Source organism: Hibiscus syriacus, unplaced genomic scaffold (assembly GCF_006381635.1).
Source record: "Hibiscus syriacus cultivar Baekdansim isolate YM2019G1 unplaced genomic scaffold, ASM638163v2 tig00110940_pilon, whole genome shotgun sequence".
In the NCBI taxonomy this organism is placed as follows: domain Eukaryota; kingdom Viridiplantae; phylum Streptophyta; class Magnoliopsida; order Malvales; family Malvaceae; genus Hibiscus; species Hibiscus syriacus.
In genome coordinates this window covers 2,584,513-2,604,464 of record NW_024062923.1, presented here as the reverse complement: position 1 = coordinate 2,604,464, position 19,952 = coordinate 2,584,513, and the positions used below count along the sequence as shown (strand labels likewise).

Below are 19,952 nucleotides of genomic sequence, written 5' to 3'. Positions count from 1 at the left end.
TTCCTCCCGTTCACTTGAATCGAAAATGCCGATGCTTCCTTTCGTTCTTCTTGAATCGAAAGTGCTGATGCTTCCTTCTGTTCACTTGAATCGAAAGTGCCAATGCTTCTTTCCGTTCTTCTTATTCACCTTCATTTCTTTCTTCTTCATCCTCTTATACAAGATTACTAGACATATTTGTTTTTCCCTAAAGGACTATATTATCATACTTATTACAAATTCACCCCAAGTAATTATATCAATTTTACTTTACCAAATTGAAGGGAAAAAACAGTTGATACAGTAAACCACGAACTCCTTTAGATGAAAAATAGGACCACCACCGGTTTAACACGCCTGCTATGGCTCATCAAATGATCCTGTACATCCAAAGCCCAGAGAGTAATTATATCCCTTAGCAGTTGCATTATAAGAGTGTTGTCCTTGTATGACTCTTCTCCAAGAGTATCCAGCTCTGCGATGGCTTCATCGAAAGCCTGTTTCGCAATAGTGCAAGCACGATCCGGAGAGTTCAAGATCTCATAGTAGAATACGGAAAAGTTCAAAGTCAATCCTAATCGAATAGGATGAGTTGGGGCCAGCTCAGCAGTCGCAATGTCCTGAGCAGATTTATAGGCAGTGAGCGTGTTCTCGGCAGCCGCTTTCCGGTCATCTCCAGTCTTGAACTCAACCAAGTACATATGGTAATCTCCCTTCATATTCATAAAAAATACCTTGGAATCACCGGTCCCAGCGGCCGAAACGAGCTTCTTCTTGAGGAGCTTCAAGATTCCGGCATAAATCTCGGACAATTCGGCCTCGATCTTGGCCCTGTACTCACGGATGACGGAGACGTGGTCGATGTTGCCAGGTCCTTCCTCCTTCTGCTCGATGGAGGAGATGATTCGCCAGGAGGCACGGCGAGCACCGATCACGTTCTTGTAGGCGACGGAGAGGAGATTCCTTTCCTTGACGGTTAGTTCGATGGATCCAAGCTCCTTATGGACGTTCTCTTTCACGAGGAAATCACTCTCTTCCGCAATGAAATCGAAAACCTTCTCCAAGAAACCAACGGGATTCGCTGGATCCAAACTGGTAGTAAACGACACCGGTTTAGCAGCCGTTACCGCTGTCGAAAATGTCGGTGGCATTTTCTCCTCCTCTTCCATGCAGTGGAAGAAAAATCAAAGTCAGGACCGTTTGACGAATGATACCACATTGGGAAACTAGATTGAGCTTCAATATTCAACAAACATTGAATTCTTTCTTATTACTTTCAGTGCATCAGTTACATTGTTTATATAGCATCTCGTAGAAGCTTAGCACAAGTCTAGAAGCTTTACAACTAACTACTAACAGTTCTAACTCCCTTAACTGCTTAGCTATTCTAATATGCTCTTTCGAGATATTTAATGGTTGAACAATTACGTCTACAATGTATATATATCTTAATGACTAAAAAAATTCTAAACAAATAATACGTTAAATTGATAGAAAACACAATATAAGATATTCATAAAAAAGCTGAAAATCTCAAGTTTGCTTCTATTATTAGGATAAAAATATAAAATAAAACAAATGAAAAATTAATGTTCATCATAAAGATCCTTGATGGTATTAGTTTCATTTGTAAAATTTATCATTAATACACCTAACAATAACTTTAAAGAAATACATAAAAGTTATAATTCTAACATATGCCAATAGAGAAATAAAGAAGATGGCATTCTTGTTAGAATTGATTAAAAATTTAACGTAAGATACACATAAAAGAAAACGGGAAAAGCCGAAAATCTCAATTTTGCTTCTATTATTGGGACAAAAATATAAAACAAAATAAGTGAGAAATTCGTGTCGTGTTCATCATAATAAATTCATGATGGTATTTTAGAAAATAAAATAAGCGGCTGTGATGTGGAGGCCGAAACCAGCCTCCAACACGCTTTCTAAAGCAAGTGAAATTGACATTGATTACTTTCATCAAAAAAAAAATAGAAAATATAATATTTAATTATTTTCGTTTTTATTTAAATAAGATAATATTGATTAACTATTATTATACTTTTAACAAATTATTGATGTTTTATGATGAATATATTGGTTATATCTATTGTTTTCGGGTGTTCTTATCTTCAATTCATTCAGATTACAGGGACAATAATCGGTGTCTTCTCGATTTTGTATTAGTGATCATTTGTATAATTTTTTTAAATTTTATATATTAATTATGTAAATCTGTTAAAAGTTTAATAATAGTTAAACTTCAATTATCATATTTTAATTAAATAAAAATAAAAATAATTAAATATTATATTTTTTGAATTTAATAAAAAATTATACAAAATTCAATCATATTTTTTATCCAATGAAATAATTGTACCACTTAATAATTATATAGCTAAATTGGAGGTTTATTTTCTTTTCTATTAAGTAAAAATAAAATAAAAAATTCACAAGTCATAAAGGTAGTACCTTACACTTTGAAAAAGTAAAATAGTGTTGGGCGTTTTTCACGAAATATCACATTTTACCATTAATTTTTCTTGTCAGATACTCTTTAGACTATTTTTTTCAATCTAACACCCTTTGCAGTAAGGCGCGTCCCCTGCAGCGCGCCTTAGGTTTAATTACCTACCTACCCCGGACGTTCACACCCCCACCCCTCCCTATAAATACCCTCATTCTCAATCACTTTAATCACACCAAATCCTCTCAACTTCTCTCAAATACTCTTATATTATCTTATAATTGTTTAAGGTATATTTTATTATATTTAATATTTTATTTTTAATTTATTTAAGTATTTAAATTTTTTAATATTTTATTTAATTAATTTTTTTGCAGATATAAAATGGAAGGCGGTCTACTTCGCTTGGAAGGAAATCATATATCGCGACATTTTGCTGATACGATAACATTTTAACGTTTTAATTTAAATTATTAGTAATAATTTATTTATTTATTTAATGCATGATTATTAGTTTAAAAATTAATTTTTGTAATTATTTAATTTTAGGAGAGGGATCGTGTATTAGATCCTTTTATTAGGAACCTTAAGCTAGTGATACCTAGTCGTGTCTTGCTGTATTTAGTAGAGGCTGGATTCGGCCACAAAGGTAGATATGAGGGTCACTGTAAGATATAACCAGACCTTATTGCTGCCTTAGTAGAGCTGTGGAGGTCGGAGACCCACACATTCCATCTTCCGTGCGGAGAGTGCACGATTACACTTGAGGATGTTTCTATGCACCTGGGGCTTTCGGTGGATGGAGATGTGATATTGGGGATGGCGCACGGTTCATGGACTGCTTTGTGTCGGGAGTATCTAGAATGTGTCCCGGAAAGTTTTAACGGTGGTCAGATACCATTAAATTGGTTAGATGCCAATTTTTTGGAGTTAAGCGAGGATGCCTCTGATGATGAAGTTAAAATGTATGCAAGGCATGCATACTGCAGCTGATAAGAGGGTTGCTGATGTCGAACAAATTGTACAACCAAGTTCATTGTATGTGGTTGCGACATCTTGTCGACTTTCGTTTGGCCGGATCACTCAGTTGGGGCTCAGCAGTTTTGGCTTTCTTGTACAGGGAGATGTGTCGAGCCACTGATTACAAGAAAAAGGCTATCGGCGGATGTCTCCTGCTGCTGCAGTCTTGGGCATGGTATCGATTGCCATTTTTATGACCCGTTGTCAAGAACCCATTCGTATTTTCGCTACTATTGAGGTAATTATAAAACTGATTTCGTATATTAATCATTTTATACAGTGTATAATAAATTTTGTTTTCATTGAATAGGTGGTCTACTGATAGGAAAAATCATCAGGAGCTACCTGATGATTTAGAAAAAATTAGGGTGATAATCAATCAGAAGGTTGGCACACAAGTATGCATTTTAATGTTTAAAAATCAATTTTAGATTATAGTTGTATAATTAGATTATTATTTTGATAAAAACTATATATATATATTTGTTTTAGTTTGAATGGTTGTCATATTTTAATGATGATGTGAAGATGGTGATCCCACCTGAGTTGAGGGGCCCATTTGATGTTTGGATGGCGATGGTCCATTTGATATGTTATGCGATCGTCGAGTGGCACTCCACTGATCACGTCTTCCGGCAATTTGGTTGTTTTCAACCAATTTCAGAAGCACCTCGCAATATGGACGAGTTGCATAGCATAGATAAACGCGACAAGACTGATACAGATTGGCTGGTGAGGCATCATGAGTGGGTCGTGCTGTGGGAGGATCGACATCGATGCCTTTCCCGTAGAGAGCCAATTTATGTTGACCACTTAATGGTTGGTGATGATTATTATGAGTGGTTTAACAGTAATGAGAAACCATTTATACTTTCCAACGATGCACAAGGGCGAACCTTTTTGCGACGTCGACAATAAATTTCACCGACACAACACCATCGTCCCCCGACTCGTGGACGAAGAGCAAGTATTTTCGGTTCATCCTCAGCTGCACCAGCAGGACCTTCACAGTAGCCACCGTCTACAACGACTTACATACCGCAGTCATATGTGATGCCTCCACCGTTATTCCCTTACCTGATGCCGTCGTCACCTGGTTTTATGACCCCACCGCCGCCACCGTCACAGAGTTATATGACCCCTCATGGAGGATATTACGGGTCTATGTTTGCAGATCCGACTTGGGGTTCATATACCCACATTTTGGCGGGTTCAGCCTCATCACCCATGGCCGTAGCACAGATACATCCTGTACAACTTTCACACTCAATGATGTCTGGGTTTTATGAGTTTTCCCAGTTTTCGCAGGTCGGTGGGATAGTCAGTCATACACCTCCAGAGTCCTTATTCTATGGAGGTGCTTCATCGTCATCAGCTCCTCATCAACCTGATGTAGCTTCTCAGGACGACGACGACGACGACGATGATGGTGATGATGATGACAGCGAGGAGTCACAACCAATGATACGAAGAAATCCTCCTCGAGACTAACAGCCACCGCCTTGCAGAACACATTCGCGTCGTAGGCATTGATATATTTTGTTTTTTTATTATATTTGTATTTAGTTGTTTATTGGACTTTTTATTGTAATTTTTTTTATTTATCATTTAATACTTACTTTATTTCGTTAATTTGGTTGGATTTATTTTTAATTTATTTTGTTAAATTTGTTGGACTTTTTGTTAATGTATTTTGGTTAGTTTTGTTTATTACCATTTAATATCAGTTATTATAATTTGATTATCATTTACCATTTAGTACTTATTGTAAGTTTGTTGTATTTAGAATTATATTCAAATACCAAATTGTTATTAGTTTGATAAAATTTAATAATTTTGTTCGATAACTTTCTTCAGTTTGTCACTTATTATCTATTTTATTATAATCACATATAACGCCAACGTCCAATCTTGTATTCTTGTATCGTTTTTTTAATCTTCATCATCGGTTATCGAATGACATTAACTTGAAGTAAATGCAATTAAAGTGCAAGAATTATTATTTGATAAACAACTACATCAGTTCCTCATCAATTGTTACTTGATGACAACAGAAGTGGACATGTTTTTCTAGTGTGTCATGGGTTTCTACAATGCCCACATATTATGTCTTGTCTAGATCTTTCTCGAATATCCATATCACAATGAATTCGATTGGATTTTGGACGACCACACTCCCTCAATAAAGTCAGATTTGATACAATTGAAAGCCAATCATGAACCTAATCAGGGTCTTTGTCATTACCTATGGGGGGAACTCAAATTCGTATACCTTAAAAACTTCAGATAGTATGTATACGAGATCCACAAAACAGTTATTGTCTTAACGTGTATACGAGTAAGCTGCTATCACATGAGAGCATGGATACTTCAGAGCTTGAAAAAACCCGCAGTCGCATGTTATGTCTCGTATATTTACTCTTAACGACACAGCTTCAACCCCTTGCCCCGCGCTATAGCCCTACGTGGCGTAAGGCGTGCTCCAGGGGCCGCGCTTTAGACACGTATGTCCATGTCAGCATAAGGCGCACTGCAGGGGACGCGTCGCAGGGGGCACGCCTTTCCCCACGTGGCACCAGATCAGCGTAAAGCGCGCTGCAGGGGGCGCGCCTTATTGCAAAGGGTGTTAGATCGAGAAAAATAGTCTGAAGGGTGCCTGACAGGGAAAATTAATGGTAAAATGTGATATTTCGGGAAAAACGCCGACGAAAGGTGATCCAATCTTTTCGGTCAACTTTTAAATTTTGATGTTAGGTTTACTGAGGAAAATGTGATTCAAATACAGTTTTTTATTATGATTTTAGGTGTTGGTGGGTTGGTGTTCCATTTTTTAGTTTGAGTTGAATTCACGTGTTTAAAAATTTAATTTAACATTTAATTAATATTAAATGGGTAAACTACATAAAATGTCATTAAAGTTTGAATAAGTTTCTCTTTTTGTCACTGAGTTCACCGACATTATCGGTTTATAATAAATCAATCATTCAACCGTTTATAACTATTATTAGGACTAACCTTATGTTGACGTGACCATCAAATCAGTTGACCTGGCATCATTTAACCATACGGGATAACAATTTTGATCGACATTTAACTTCTCATTCACTTCTCTTTATAAATTAGATATCACATCATGACTTACATAAACAACTTGTCATTTCTCTTACAGATCTTAGACTAAGTTAATGGTAGAATTGGAAATTGTAGATACTCATTTTCGGCCGAAGTTATTTTGTTATTTTTATATATATATTTTTATTATATATATATATATGTGTATATAGTAATATAGTTTGTGAAAATGTTTTTGACAAAATATAATATATAATTTTCAGAAAACGATTTTTGAAAGTTTGTATATTATATGGTTTTTGAAAATATTTTGAAAATATATATAATATATAGTTTTGAAAACATTTATATATTATATAGTTTTCAAAACATTTTGAAAACTTATATAATATATAGTTTTTAAAACATTTTGAAAACTTATATAATATATAGTTTTTTTAAAAAAAAAATTGGAAAATTATATAATATATAATTTTAAAAATGTTTTTTTAAAAAATTATATAACATATAGTTTTAAAAACATTTTTGAAAAAAATTATATAATATATAGTTTTAAAAACATTTTTTGAAAACTTATATAATATTTTTAAAATATTTTGAAAACTATATAATATATAGTTTTGAAAACTTTTTTAAATATAATATATAGTTTAAAAAAATATTTTTGAAGAAAATATATATTATATAATTTATATTATTATTATTATTTATTCATTTTCTTTTATTATTTTCTTTTTATGTTTTTAGGGTCCAATAAAAGTCCAGATTTCAGTCCAGATTGGGCCTAACCCAGCCCAATCTCGAGTTAGGGTTTCTAGATATTCAAAAGACACCGCAAAGGAGGGAAATAGGGAGACCGATAGCCAGTCAAGGCACGTCACAACAGCACGAGATTTCTGGCCGGGGAAATCGAGACTGACCCATCCCGAAATCCTCGGCCAACGACGAGTTTGTTACCACGGCCATCGGAACTGTCCAGCACCGGTAGGGGTATAAATACCCCACCATATATCGAAAAGGGGGGTGAACGTCTACACCGAACAAGAATGCATATCAACCAACAAACCGAGGGCCACAAAATACCAACACAGAGATCAACCATCACGAGAAACCATCATCGGCCAAACACACAGAACCATCAACCCATACTACCAAGACAGTAAACCAAAACACCAAAAACCAGCCAATCACAGAAACACAATCACAAACAAAATGCAACCATCAACTAAAAATCAAGGCAGCAAACAACGAAGCAAGCATATTTGAAACAGCAAAGAACAACCAAAAGGTTCAGTTTCTGAACCATTCGGAAGAGAGCACGGCCGTTGAACACTAAAGGTCACCGAAAAAGCGAGAGGGCGACGCATCAAAGGTAAAAAGCCGAAGCTTTGAGCGTAGATCTACGCCGGTGGGGGGATTCCTTGAGTGTTTAGGTTTCGATTTTGGCTTGGGGGCATTAAGACGAGTGTTTCGGGGTGAGCTTTGATTTTTCGGCCGTCGCGAGCGGCGACGTTCGGTGGCAGAGGTTCGACCGAGGAGCTGGTTGAGAGAGTTCTCTCTCGTTTGAGAGAGATGAAATGGTAAGAAATGAGAGAAAAATGGTAATTGATCTATTTAAATACCAGGGGCCTCTGTGTAATTAAAGGATTCTTAAATTCTTTCTGTCGTCCCTCATGTTCTGAAGTGTAATTCGTTTCAGTCACCATATGCAATTTGGCCACTGAATTTTCAATTGATTCAATTTGGTCCCCGTTTATATTTTACATTTTTTTGCAATTTGATCCCTAAATTCTTATTTTATTTTTTTATTTATTATCATGTTTTTTAATTATTATTAGTATTATTTATTTTTATTTCATATTTTTTCCATTTTATTACTTTTAAAATATTTTTTTATTTATCTAATATTTTTAAATTTTATTTTATTTCTTTGATTTGTTTTTGTTTACCATTATTTTTATTTTATTTTATTTTAATCTTTATTTCTTTTTTCCTTTGATTTATTTTTTTTATATCACTACTATTATTTTTTATTTTATTTTTTTATTTTTATTTGTCTTTTTATTTTTATTTATTTATGTTTCTATCTAATATTCTTTTTGTCTTTTTTCAGTAATAATTTCAATCGATCAAAAGGTAATTAATTCGGATTGAATCTTTGAATTTCAATTTTCGCAAATAAAGACAACCGGAAAATTAATTGGTACCGAAAGGGTGGTTCAATAGTGCTAATCCTTCCTTGACCGTAACCGACTCCCGAATCCGACATGTTTCTGGTATAACGCAGATCAGGTAAGATGGTGTCCGACCCACCTAAATTTGTTTTACAGTGGTCGGTGGTGACTCTAACCATTTAATCCAAGTCGAAGCCCAATTCCGGGGCCCAACCGAAAGACGGTTCCGACATGACTCGACTCGTAAACTCTGAAATAGAGCTTGACTTGACTCGAAAACTCGCGAGCTTAAAATTTTCAAGCTCGACTCGAACTCGAAATCCTGAACTGAAGCTCGTGAGCAGCTCGAAAAGGCTCGAAATGAAAAAAAATTCTTAAACTTAACTCGATTGAAGCTTCAAACTCAAACTCGAACATGAACCTTCAATACATAAAAATCTTACTGTATTTAAAAAAAATCAATGCATAAATATTAATATTATTAATAATTTATTTTCTAAAAAAATAAAATCTTAATATATTATATTTTCGAGCTGCTCATGAGCTTTTTGAGTCGAATATCGAGTAGCTCGTTTCGGCTCGTTAAGAACTCGAGTCTAGCTCGAGCTCGAGTCGAATCCATTCGATCCGAGTATTTATCGAGCCTTAATCAAGTCGATCTCGAATAGCTCGCGATATGTCTCGTCTCACTTACATCCCTACTCTTCACAATTTCAAAAATATGGGTAACCTTAGATTTCCATTTTAGTTCAAGTGCCAATGCCCTCTCAACTGCTTCCTTTTGTGAATTCTCTAATTGTTGATTCAATTCAGAAGTCATCTCATCCGACCTTTCATGTAAATTGAAAAAGTGACTATACATTTCAACAAATTTTAATTGATATTCAATTTCTGACAAAGCTCCGCATTTTCTGAATTACATCTTTCTTACTGCTTTGGAGCTTCCTGGAGAACCTCAAGTTCATTGTTCTTAGCTTCAATTAAAAATACATGCAGCTTAACAACTTCATATAGAACCTCAAGTTCAATGTTACTTACTTCAAGATTATCATCATATTCTTTCAAAGCTTCATGTAGGATCACGAGTTCCCTAAATGTCAAATTAGAAAAATTTTACTAAAATATAGATGATGAATTAGTTCCATGTCAAAAAATTAATGATTGAGTGGCTAAAATATAAAAAAATATTTGGATGACCAAATCATTAATGACCAAAAGTTGGATGACTAAAACATTAATTGATGTTAGAGGTTTAAGGCATAGGTGACCAAAAAGTTAATGTCCTAAAAGTAGAGTGACTAAATTGGAAGAATTTTGTTTAGTGACTAAATATTAGAAACCTAAAAGTAGAGTGACCATATAGATAGTTTAACTAAATTAAATGATAACCAAAGATGATATACGGAGGAACAGGTTTCGTTTCTACGGAGGAACAATGGAGAAATTTGTGTTTTTGACTTGAACAAGAATGTTGGAAACAACGAAAGTCCAAACAAGAAGACGTTTTACACGAGCTTGAATATGCGGTATCCAAATTCCCAACTCACATTTAAAATCCAACCAAATTTTCTCCTCACCCGATCATCAAAATTTAACCTTTTAGATCATAGCCAGAAAACCAGTTGTCAAAACACCAGAAATAAAATCAAACCACGAAACTCAATCGAAGTCTCGGTGTGGGTGTTTCAAGAAGGAACCAAAAGAAGAAGAAAACAAAGAAAAAAGCAGAGAAAGCTTTGAGATTGAAGAATTTGCAGAAGAGATTATGGATAATATGTTATGTGATGAACTATTACAGGAAATATTCAAAAGACTGCCATCAACGCCATCATCTTCTTTATCAGTTTCCTTAGTTTCCAAGCGTTGGCTTAGCCTTTATAGAAGCTCAAAAGCTTCACTTTCTCTCAGGTTTTCCCCCCAAAATTCAGTAATTGTTTCTTTAGCTTCTCTTCTTTCTTATTACCCTTCACTTTCTTCTCTCTCACTTCTTGTTCTGACTGATTCAGTCACCAAGGAACCCAATTCAAGCACTGCCTCCTCTGATCACCTGCTTTTCATAGTTTCTACTTCTTGTTCTAATCTTCATCATCTTAGGCTCTTGCCCTGTCCAGTTTCTGTTTCTTCTTTATTTTCGCTATCCAAATCTTGCTCTCAACTTACTTGTATTACTGTTTCTTTATCTGAGCCTCTTTTCCTCAGCTGGATCGTTTCATTTCCTTGCTTGAAGGAGTTATGTTTGTATATATGCCCCAATGAAATAGTTGACGGTGAAGTTGAACGATTCAGGTCGTTTTTATACGAGGAACTGAATGCAGAATTCGGTTTAGAAACTCTTTGTTTGTCTGGGATTCAAGCAGATGATAAGGGTGTTGATTGGCTATGGAGGAACTGCAAAAGGCTGAAGAAATTACAGCTAAAGAGCTGTGAAAGTGTTGGTGATGGAGACTCATTTTCATCGTTTATCTTGTGTGTTAAAGGTCTTCAAGAAGTTGAATTAAGGAAATGTAGGAGTATCGTTGATGGGGTTTTGTTAAGATTGGCAGAGAACTGTGTTTCATTGAATTCTCTGTTGGTTTATGACGGAGGAAGCAAAGAAGGTTTGCTGGAGTTCATAAACACCTGTGGGTCGAATCTGCAGAAACTCGACCTTAGATTGCCATTAGACCTCAACAACAATCATCTCGCGGCCGTTGCAACGAATTTAAGACATATCTCAACACTTAGGCTTCAAAGTTGCTGTCTTGTTACAGGTGAAGGTCTAAACACTCTTGGGACTGCTTTACAGAACAGTCTTGAAGAACTGGCATTGATAAACTGTGATGTCGTCGAAAGAGAGATAGGGTTGTTAGCCACCTTGGGGCAAAGTTTAAGGATGTTGAGGAAATTGGACTTGTCTTATAATGAGCTATTGGTTGATAAAGAGCTTGTTTCGATGCTCATTTCATGCAACAATCTGACGGATTTGAAGTTAAGAGGATGCAGGAAGATAACTGGTGTGGCCTTGGTTTCTATATCTAAGAACAGCAAACGTTTGCGAAGTGTTGATATTACAAATTGTCCCGGGATAGAAGCCGAGGCTGTCGAGTTCTTTGTTTTGAACTGTTCACAAATGAGACAAATGGTGGTCGAGGAGAGCAAGATTTCTGATATTGCAAGAGCATGGGCATTGCATAACGTTATAGAGGTAACTTCTGGTTGATCAATTGATTGATTGAAGTACATAATATATATTTATGTATACACCAAAACTATTGCTTGTTTTCTGTAAATATCTCATTGAAAGGAGCTGCAATAATCATGCTTAAAACTGTTTGTTATTGAAATAAGATACCTGCAACCTAATAGAATAAGGGATTGCAGTTTTTAAAATTCGAACATCAGCTGTATCATATGTTGCCTTGTAAGGGTGATGATATAAATTAACCGAGTTAAGTCTCGGATCGGTGCAATAAACCATTTTTCATATTCATGATACTTGCAAGTTTACGAGTGATTGAGTTTGATGTGGTTATCTTATCTGTAAACAAAGGTGCTGCCTTTGTAATAATAGAATTAGTAATTTTCTTGGAAATATATGAACTAGTTTCCTGGAATGTTTTGCTGTCTTCTTCACGGAGGGGTATGAGGTTAAATCCAACCATTGAAATGTTTACATCGAGAAATGTTTCATATTATACAATATAATGAAGGCAAATATCTGAATCGGTATGAATAAGATAGCTTGGAAGAATAAGTGCGGACATTCCTTACCAACTTTGATGTTCAGTCTGCCCCAGACGTCATCCAGCATGATCTTTACTCATCTTTACTCATCTTTACTCAAGTCAACCTTAAAAACATGGTAACCCAAGTATTGGTAGGCACGTGTAGGGGTGTAAACTAGCTGAGTCGAATTTGAGTTTTATTGAACTCAACTCGAAAAGTTTAAAGTTGAAATCGACTTGATTTGAAAAAGCTTGCGAGTTTAAAATTACCAAGTTGGATTTGAACACGAAATTAAAAATTGAAACTCGACTTGACTCGAAAGCTCGTGAACTTAAAAATTTCAAGTTTTACTCGAAATTAAAAATTAGAAGTTTGACTCGAGCTTGAAAAAATTTGAACTCAAAACATTTTTAGACTTAATTTGATTGAAACTCAAATTCAAGTTTGGTTCAAGCTCAAATTCGAGTTTGTACTTGAACCTTAAGTACACATGAAAGTATTTAAAAAAAAGTTAACAACGTATAAATGTTAATATTGTTAATAATTTATTTTAAAGTTTTAAAATATTATTTTTTCGAGTTGTTCGCGAGCTTTTCATGTCAAGTATCAAGTAGTTCATTTTAGCTTGTTAAGAACTTGAGTCGAGTTCGAGCTCTGTGAATTCATTCGACTATAGTATTGATCAAGTTTTAATCGAGTCAAACTCGAGTAGCTCGTGATCAGTCTCGTCTTATTTACAGTCATAGACACGTGTTCACCTTAAAATCCAAATTTTCTACGATTAATTATCTATTTTACCGATTGTATTTACTCTAAACGATTAGTTACCCATCTTATTCAATAATTTTGTGTTATTAATATATTTGTCCACCATAAAAAATATTTTTGTATGTGTTACTGTTATTTACCGAAGAGCTGAAACAGACGGAAAAACAAGTAATGGACTTTAGCCTTAGCCTTGGCCTTGGAGAGTCTCACCAGACTCCAAATTGATGGATGTTCATATATTAAAGTATTTCGAAATAAAGACTTTCGATTTTTATTTTTAATATTTGGAATTTATAGCTAGATACAAAATATAGTCAGAGTACTCTTTCGTCTCAAAATCTGAATAGAACAATCTTTATTATTTGAGGTGATTCTTTCGGGCAGTTATCAAAAGAGGATTATTGTTTCGAATTTAATCAATTGAGATATTTGAAAACAATAATATAGATATTTCATTAGGACATTTGAATTCAAAGTTGATTCTTTTTCTATTTCTATATTCTTTTTAGATTAAAGGATTAAGTACCGAATAAATAAAAAACAGATACTAGATTCGTGGGCCCTACCTTATAATATAATGAAAGACATGCTTGATAGAAAGATTAGATCAGGTCCTTCATTTAAGGCAGCACGTCTGATATCATTCACAACACACCTCAGCCACTTAGAAGCTTTGCATGGATTAACAATCCACTCCTCAACATTAATCTCAACCTAAAAATTAACCCCAGTAATTGCTCGAATAAATTTTAACATCTCATTTCAATTTGAGGTTAGCATGCATGTGGTGTTTCAAGTTACTAAAAAAAACAAAATCCCATGAATTTGAATAACCTTAAGTGAAATCAATACATCTCAAGACCAACTATTCTCTCACACATCTCGTCCAATATTTTCGCCTCAAACTCTCTGCATTTCTTTTACATCGAAATCGAAGAACCGGAAACTACTCTGATGGCATTCTCTGTTTTCCACCTATCTTTGGTTGGTATAAAAATATACAATTTATATTCAAAGGCATGACCCAGAGCTTTTAAAATAGTATGAAATGGACAATCCTTCCCAATAATAAAAAAGAATACTGATCTCTTTAAAGGTCTTAGATTCGAGCATCAGCATTTATAAGGTATGTATATTGTCAATAAGTTAAGAAAATTCTAAACATAAACAACAATGACATGTATCTAACTAAAAAGAATATAACAATTAATTAGTTGATGCTGGATTAAAATTCATAATAATTGGTACATATGTATAATATTATCGTAAATTTGATATTAGTATATTTTTCTTTTAGAAATAAAAAAATTAAAATATTATATTCAAACGGAAAAAAAAAGAAGCAAAATGTGAAATGAATAAAAATGGAGGGTTATTAAAGTCAGAAAAGAAAACGTGGCCAAAATTGCTCTAATAATGTATTGAAAAAAATTAGTCATAGAGGGTGTAAAGGAAATTATTCTTTTAACTAGAGTGTTTGTTATACTATCTGTTAAAAATTGTTTGGAGATTTCTAAAAGTAGTTTGGATCATTTGACGATTTTTGGAGCACTACCAACTATCCTTATTATCATGTAATGTATGAAGACTTAAGAAGACACCCTACAATTTAAACAATTTATAAAAATCGTCGTGTATTCCAAATAACTTCTAATAGATTCTATAATAATTTGAAAAAAATAATTTTTATATACTCAGTATGACAAAAAAAATCAACATATTAATCAAAATGAATTGCAAAACTTGAAAATATGTCACCTATCTAATGTTTGAGGTATGGATCATGCTCACAGAATGACGACGTAGGATTGGGTTGGCCCCACCGGTGGTGGCGGTGGGCCGGTGGCAAATGGACGGCATGGCCATCCAACCTTAACCATGCACTCCTACTAGCGTATATGAATGCTGACATGGCTCCACCTATATCTTTAGGTTGGCTACCGCCCTATATTCTACGAGGATATCATTGTCACCAAATTATTTTGACCTTCACATAAAATGATAAAATCGACTTATTGAGATACGCAACGTCTACATTCATATAAGTTTTCTTTTTTCATTTAATGTTCATTTTTTTTCAATGTCGGGACATCTTTGTCATTACTCGGTTAATCTTTCTTACAATGCATGATCTTGCGACTGACTCACTTTGCTTTAACACTTAATATAATTACATATAATCAAGAGAAATTATTTTTGAATTATCCGAGGTGATAAATTCTTTAGAATTTAATATTACAATTTAAAATTCTTAACTCTTCTCGTTATACATTAACACTTATAGCCCAAAACCTTCACTGATTTCTCGATTTAAGAGTGAAGCACTTTATGCTAATTTTATTTAATTATAACGTCCTTAATTCTATTAATAACTCACTTTTGTGTATAACAAAATAAATTATTGATCCAAATTAACTCCGGCGATTAGGTTATTTTATTATTTGGAATAAATTAGTGTTTATATTAGTTAACAAATAATCTAATAATGGACGTGACAGTGATATGAACCAACAAAGGACCGACCATGATCTATAGTTATCAAGATTGATGCCCTTTATTGACCGATTATGACCAAATGAATGGAATTGTGGGACTTGTTTTCTATTCAACACATTAATTTTATATGGCCATCCAACTTCATGGTTTATCCATAAATTTATAGTAATTTATAATTGAGGGATACATTATTAATAATGTGCTCTTAAAAGTTAAATTATTTATTCAATTCAACAAATTTAGTTTGATAACAATTCTTTTAACTTAAATTAAATAAGTACGAGTCCAATTATTATCGAAAAAAATTATTTGAATATTTTAATAGAATGATTATGATTATATTTTGTATTAATATAATTAAATTTGATAAAAAAATCTAATAACTAACGAAAAATTAATACTCATAAATATTAAATTTTTACTTTAAAAACGATATTGTTAGAATGGAAGTCACACATGTAAAAAATTTCAGAGGATATCGAGAGCTATTTTTTAAACAAAGAAGTAGTTAAAATTTGAAACAAGTTTTTGGATAATAAGAAAATAATAACTTAAAAATAATTTGATCGAGTCAATTCATTTGTTGAATTCACGGAAACATGGTTGACGATCGTCCATCATGTGTTTTAGTAAAGGATTGCGAAACGTTCATCAAAGAAGGTTAGATCAAGGAGTGCGCAGATCATTTAGCAAACATAGCTCAGTACCAACATGAAGCTCTCGTTATTTTAGATGAACCTCCGACTAGTCTTCTCCCGCTGTTGAATACGGATGTTAGGGGAATAGACACTTTGTAGCTCTAATTACTTTTCTTTCCGTTATTTAAAAAAACCCATATAATAACTAAATTTATCTGAATTAATTTTATCAAATTAAAAGAATAGTAAAGATTTCACGAAGTGGGAATAAAATAAATGTTAACATAAAATGAATTATTATATGATGTATTATTAGTTCAAATGGCAAAAGACCAAGTTGGTGGAATCTTTGTTCATCCACGCCGAGGGCGGCGGACCACGACAATAAATCTTTGTTTGGCCGGTTTGGTTGAGGTTGTTCTTTTATTTAACACTTCACATAAAGAAAAATAATGAGTGGCTGTTTCATTTTTTTTTGAATAAACAATAAATTTTATTTATAATTTAATTTAATTTAATTATTCAATGTATTAATTATTTTTCTTATTTATCCCATAAATATAAAAACTTATTAATATTTTAAAAATTACTTTAATGAATCATGTATCCCTAAGTTATAGATACATTACATAGTTATCTTCTAATATTTATTTTAAATTTATAATTAATTCAATAATTTCTATTGTTAATAATAATATTTTATTTATAATTTAAAAACAATCTGATCTGAATCTAATTTTTAAAATAAAAAATTAAGAAAGTTTGAACCCGAAACATAAATTAACAACAAAACTATCAACCAGAAATGAGAAAACAAAGTTTGAACCCGAAACACTGCCTATCCCAAATGAAGAAAAGATTAGTCAGTCGCCCAAAGAAAAACTTGTTCACTATCGATACCACCATTCTTCAACGAATTAAAATATTTATTTGTAACACTCAAATTTAATTAAAAGAAAATTAGGGACCAAATTGCTAAATTTTGGATTATTTGGGGTCATTCGATAAACTCCAAATCATTTCAGGGACCTAACACCAATTTTACCCATCCATTCTAACCATAAAAAAGTATGGATATGTGTTAAACACCGTGACCTAAGGCATAGTTAACAATGCCTCTACCACTAGACTATGTTCCTATTTGAGTTGTAATAAATGTGTTATTTGATTATATATGAACCATATTAATTCAAAAACAAAAAAACCCCATTAGTCGAACCAAGCTCTCATTTATCGCCCATTTCTTCGTTTAGCCTCCGGCCACCGGTGACGAACACCGCCACCACCGGTGTATGCGTCGTCGATTCGCGACCAAAACCCAACCTACCAAACTCCGAGAAGTCTCGTCGTTTGTTGTAGAAAGCCCCGCAAAGATTCGTCAGAGTTCAAGCTATCTCCTTCAGGTTTTCAATGTTTTCGACCGATCCCGATGTCCATTCATAACACATTCACCTTCTATGTGTGCCTTGTCGTTTTGCGAACAAACCCTAACAGATTATGCCCCCTCACTATTGCTCAGTCGTTGTCACTCACCCGTCACTGTTGACAAAGTTTAAACATTTTAAAATGTCACACTCCGTCGTAAAATAACTCATGCACGAGACTCTTGAGGTGTCGATATACACGAATGGAAAATTTCTCACCGAGCCAATGACTAGAGTTGCCGCACGCGCCGTTCCCTGCGCGTGGGCGTCGTCTGTCAACTAGGGGGTCTGTTGATCGGCTGAATCGGTCTGAACCAGTTGGATTGGTCTAAACCGGTTGGACAAGTCTTAATCGAGCCAAGCCATTGATCATGCCTTGATCGTTGAACAAGCGTTGATCGAACATTCACTTTTTTGGGAACACCTATCCTGATATTATTCGATATCCTGAGTACGTTTTTTAGGTCCATTTCACTAAATTCGAACAAAATAAGTTATTTTTCACTGATTAACCTCATGATTCAATCTTTTTTTGTAATTAAACTCCTTTTCTGATGTAATTTTTGTTGATATGTATTTGAGATATTATTGGACGTTGGATTCAAGTTTGAGAGCGATCAAACAGAGTTTGAATGTTCGATCGGTGTAGCTCGAGAATCGATGTAATACTTTACTACCCTATGCATACTTTACAGTACATGTTGGTATTCATAAGTGCATGGATGAATATATTTCATCTCATCTGTATAGTTAATTATTTCTAAACTCGATTCGAATGCGGTAAAAAGTAAGTAATTGAATAAAACTCTAATGACTCATATAAGAAATTGGAAGATTTATAAGGAACAATTCCAAGTTCCGTAATTAACCATTGAAGTGTTTAACCTCATAACCCTTAAAATTTGATTACTCTAGTTAAAATTTGAAACACCGAAAATACCTAGATGAGAAATTACAAAATTACCCTTGAGAGGTAAAAATAACCTGGATTGACCTTGATTGAAAAAGCATCATGAGAATTCGTATCTAATCCGATAAATTATTGATTTAACTGTTAAGTTTCTATTTTTTTTCAGAATATTTCTGATAAACAGTTCGTAACCTCTAAGAAGGCACTAGACCTAGAATTTCTAATTTATGAGCATACACCTAAAGACTAACTTATCGAAAATACTATTATTGTCAGAATTGATTGAAATGAAAGAAATAATGACAAGTTTGAATTAAATGGAAAGATTGGACGGAAGGAAATGAAATAAATACCCTTGAATTATAAAATGACCAAAATACCCTTGAAGTGTGAAATAACCTAAAATACCCCCAATCCCTGGAATGACTGAATACCCTTAAGCTTTGGAATGAATAAATCTAACTCGAATATCAGAATGATATAAATACCCTCATGACTTGGATTAAGCAATGCCTTTGGATAACTTCTGAAGATACCAGTGAAGTTTTAAATGTTGTAACGCCCCTGAGGTTTTTAGAGTACGACCTAAGTAGGTTGATCATCCATAATACTATTACAATACGGGAAGTAAATAAATACTTCTTAAATACATGTTCTTCTCCTTATGATCCGTCCAAAGATGGTTTTAGAGGTGATCAGTTCGATTCTGCAGTTGAGCCAGTTTTAAGAAATAAATATTCGTGAAGTTTATCTACCTTCATAATTGACAAGTGACTCCTTTGCTGGGATATGTAAAGTGTGATTGGAATTCTGTAAATCACTGTAAACCCTTATTAAATGGATTTATCAAATTTCTCAAGAATTAATTGACAAAAATACCCTTATAAGCCTGATTGATGAAACCACTTTAGAAATGTCTGAATCCTAAATAAATTTTGATTCAATAATTCCTGAATACCTTGCTGATATATCTGAATACTATATGATCTTGATAAATCAATTCCTGAATAACTGATGAATCCATTAGCTATTAAACTCTCTTTTTATAGGGATCTCATTTTGAAATTCCATCAGTTTGTAAAAATTTTGTGGCTCCCCACCTGATAAATACCAAGTGCCCCGAAAAGTAATTAGATCCTCTAGTGTGTTCCCTATGTGTTATAGAATTGTTTTATCTATTCTGAAATGTGATTCATTGAAGTTACTGAATTACTAAAAATTTTAACTGTTCAATATTCTGACTTACTGATGTATTGATTTACTATTTATGAATTATGGCTACATGATATGTGCTATCTG

General features: G+C 33.6%; 2 protein-coding genes across 2 annotated transcripts; one reads left to right on the top strand and one right to left on the bottom strand.

Annotated features, from left to right (window-relative positions):
* Nucleotides 1-299: 299 nt before the first annotated feature.
* Nucleotides 300-15,711, bottom strand: LOC120147512 (14-3-3-like protein). The gene is made up of 2 exons (XM_039160870.1): nucleotides 15,705-15,711; nucleotides 300-1,108 (listed from the first exon to the last, which is right to left on the bottom strand). Exons 1-2 carry the CDS (start codon nucleotides 15,709-15,711, stop codon nucleotides 300-302), a joined length of 816 nt encoding a protein of 271 aa, XP_039016801.1.
* Nucleotides 10,275-12,211, top strand: LOC120147708 (EIN3-binding F-box protein 1-like). The gene has a single exon (XM_039161020.1). It carries the CDS (start codon nucleotides 10,478-10,480, stop codon nucleotides 11,909-11,911), a length of 1,434 nt encoding a protein of 477 aa, XP_039016951.1. The 5' UTR covers nucleotides 10,275-10,477; the 3' UTR covers nucleotides 11,912-12,211.
* Nucleotides 15,712-19,952: the final 4,241 nt, after the last annotated feature.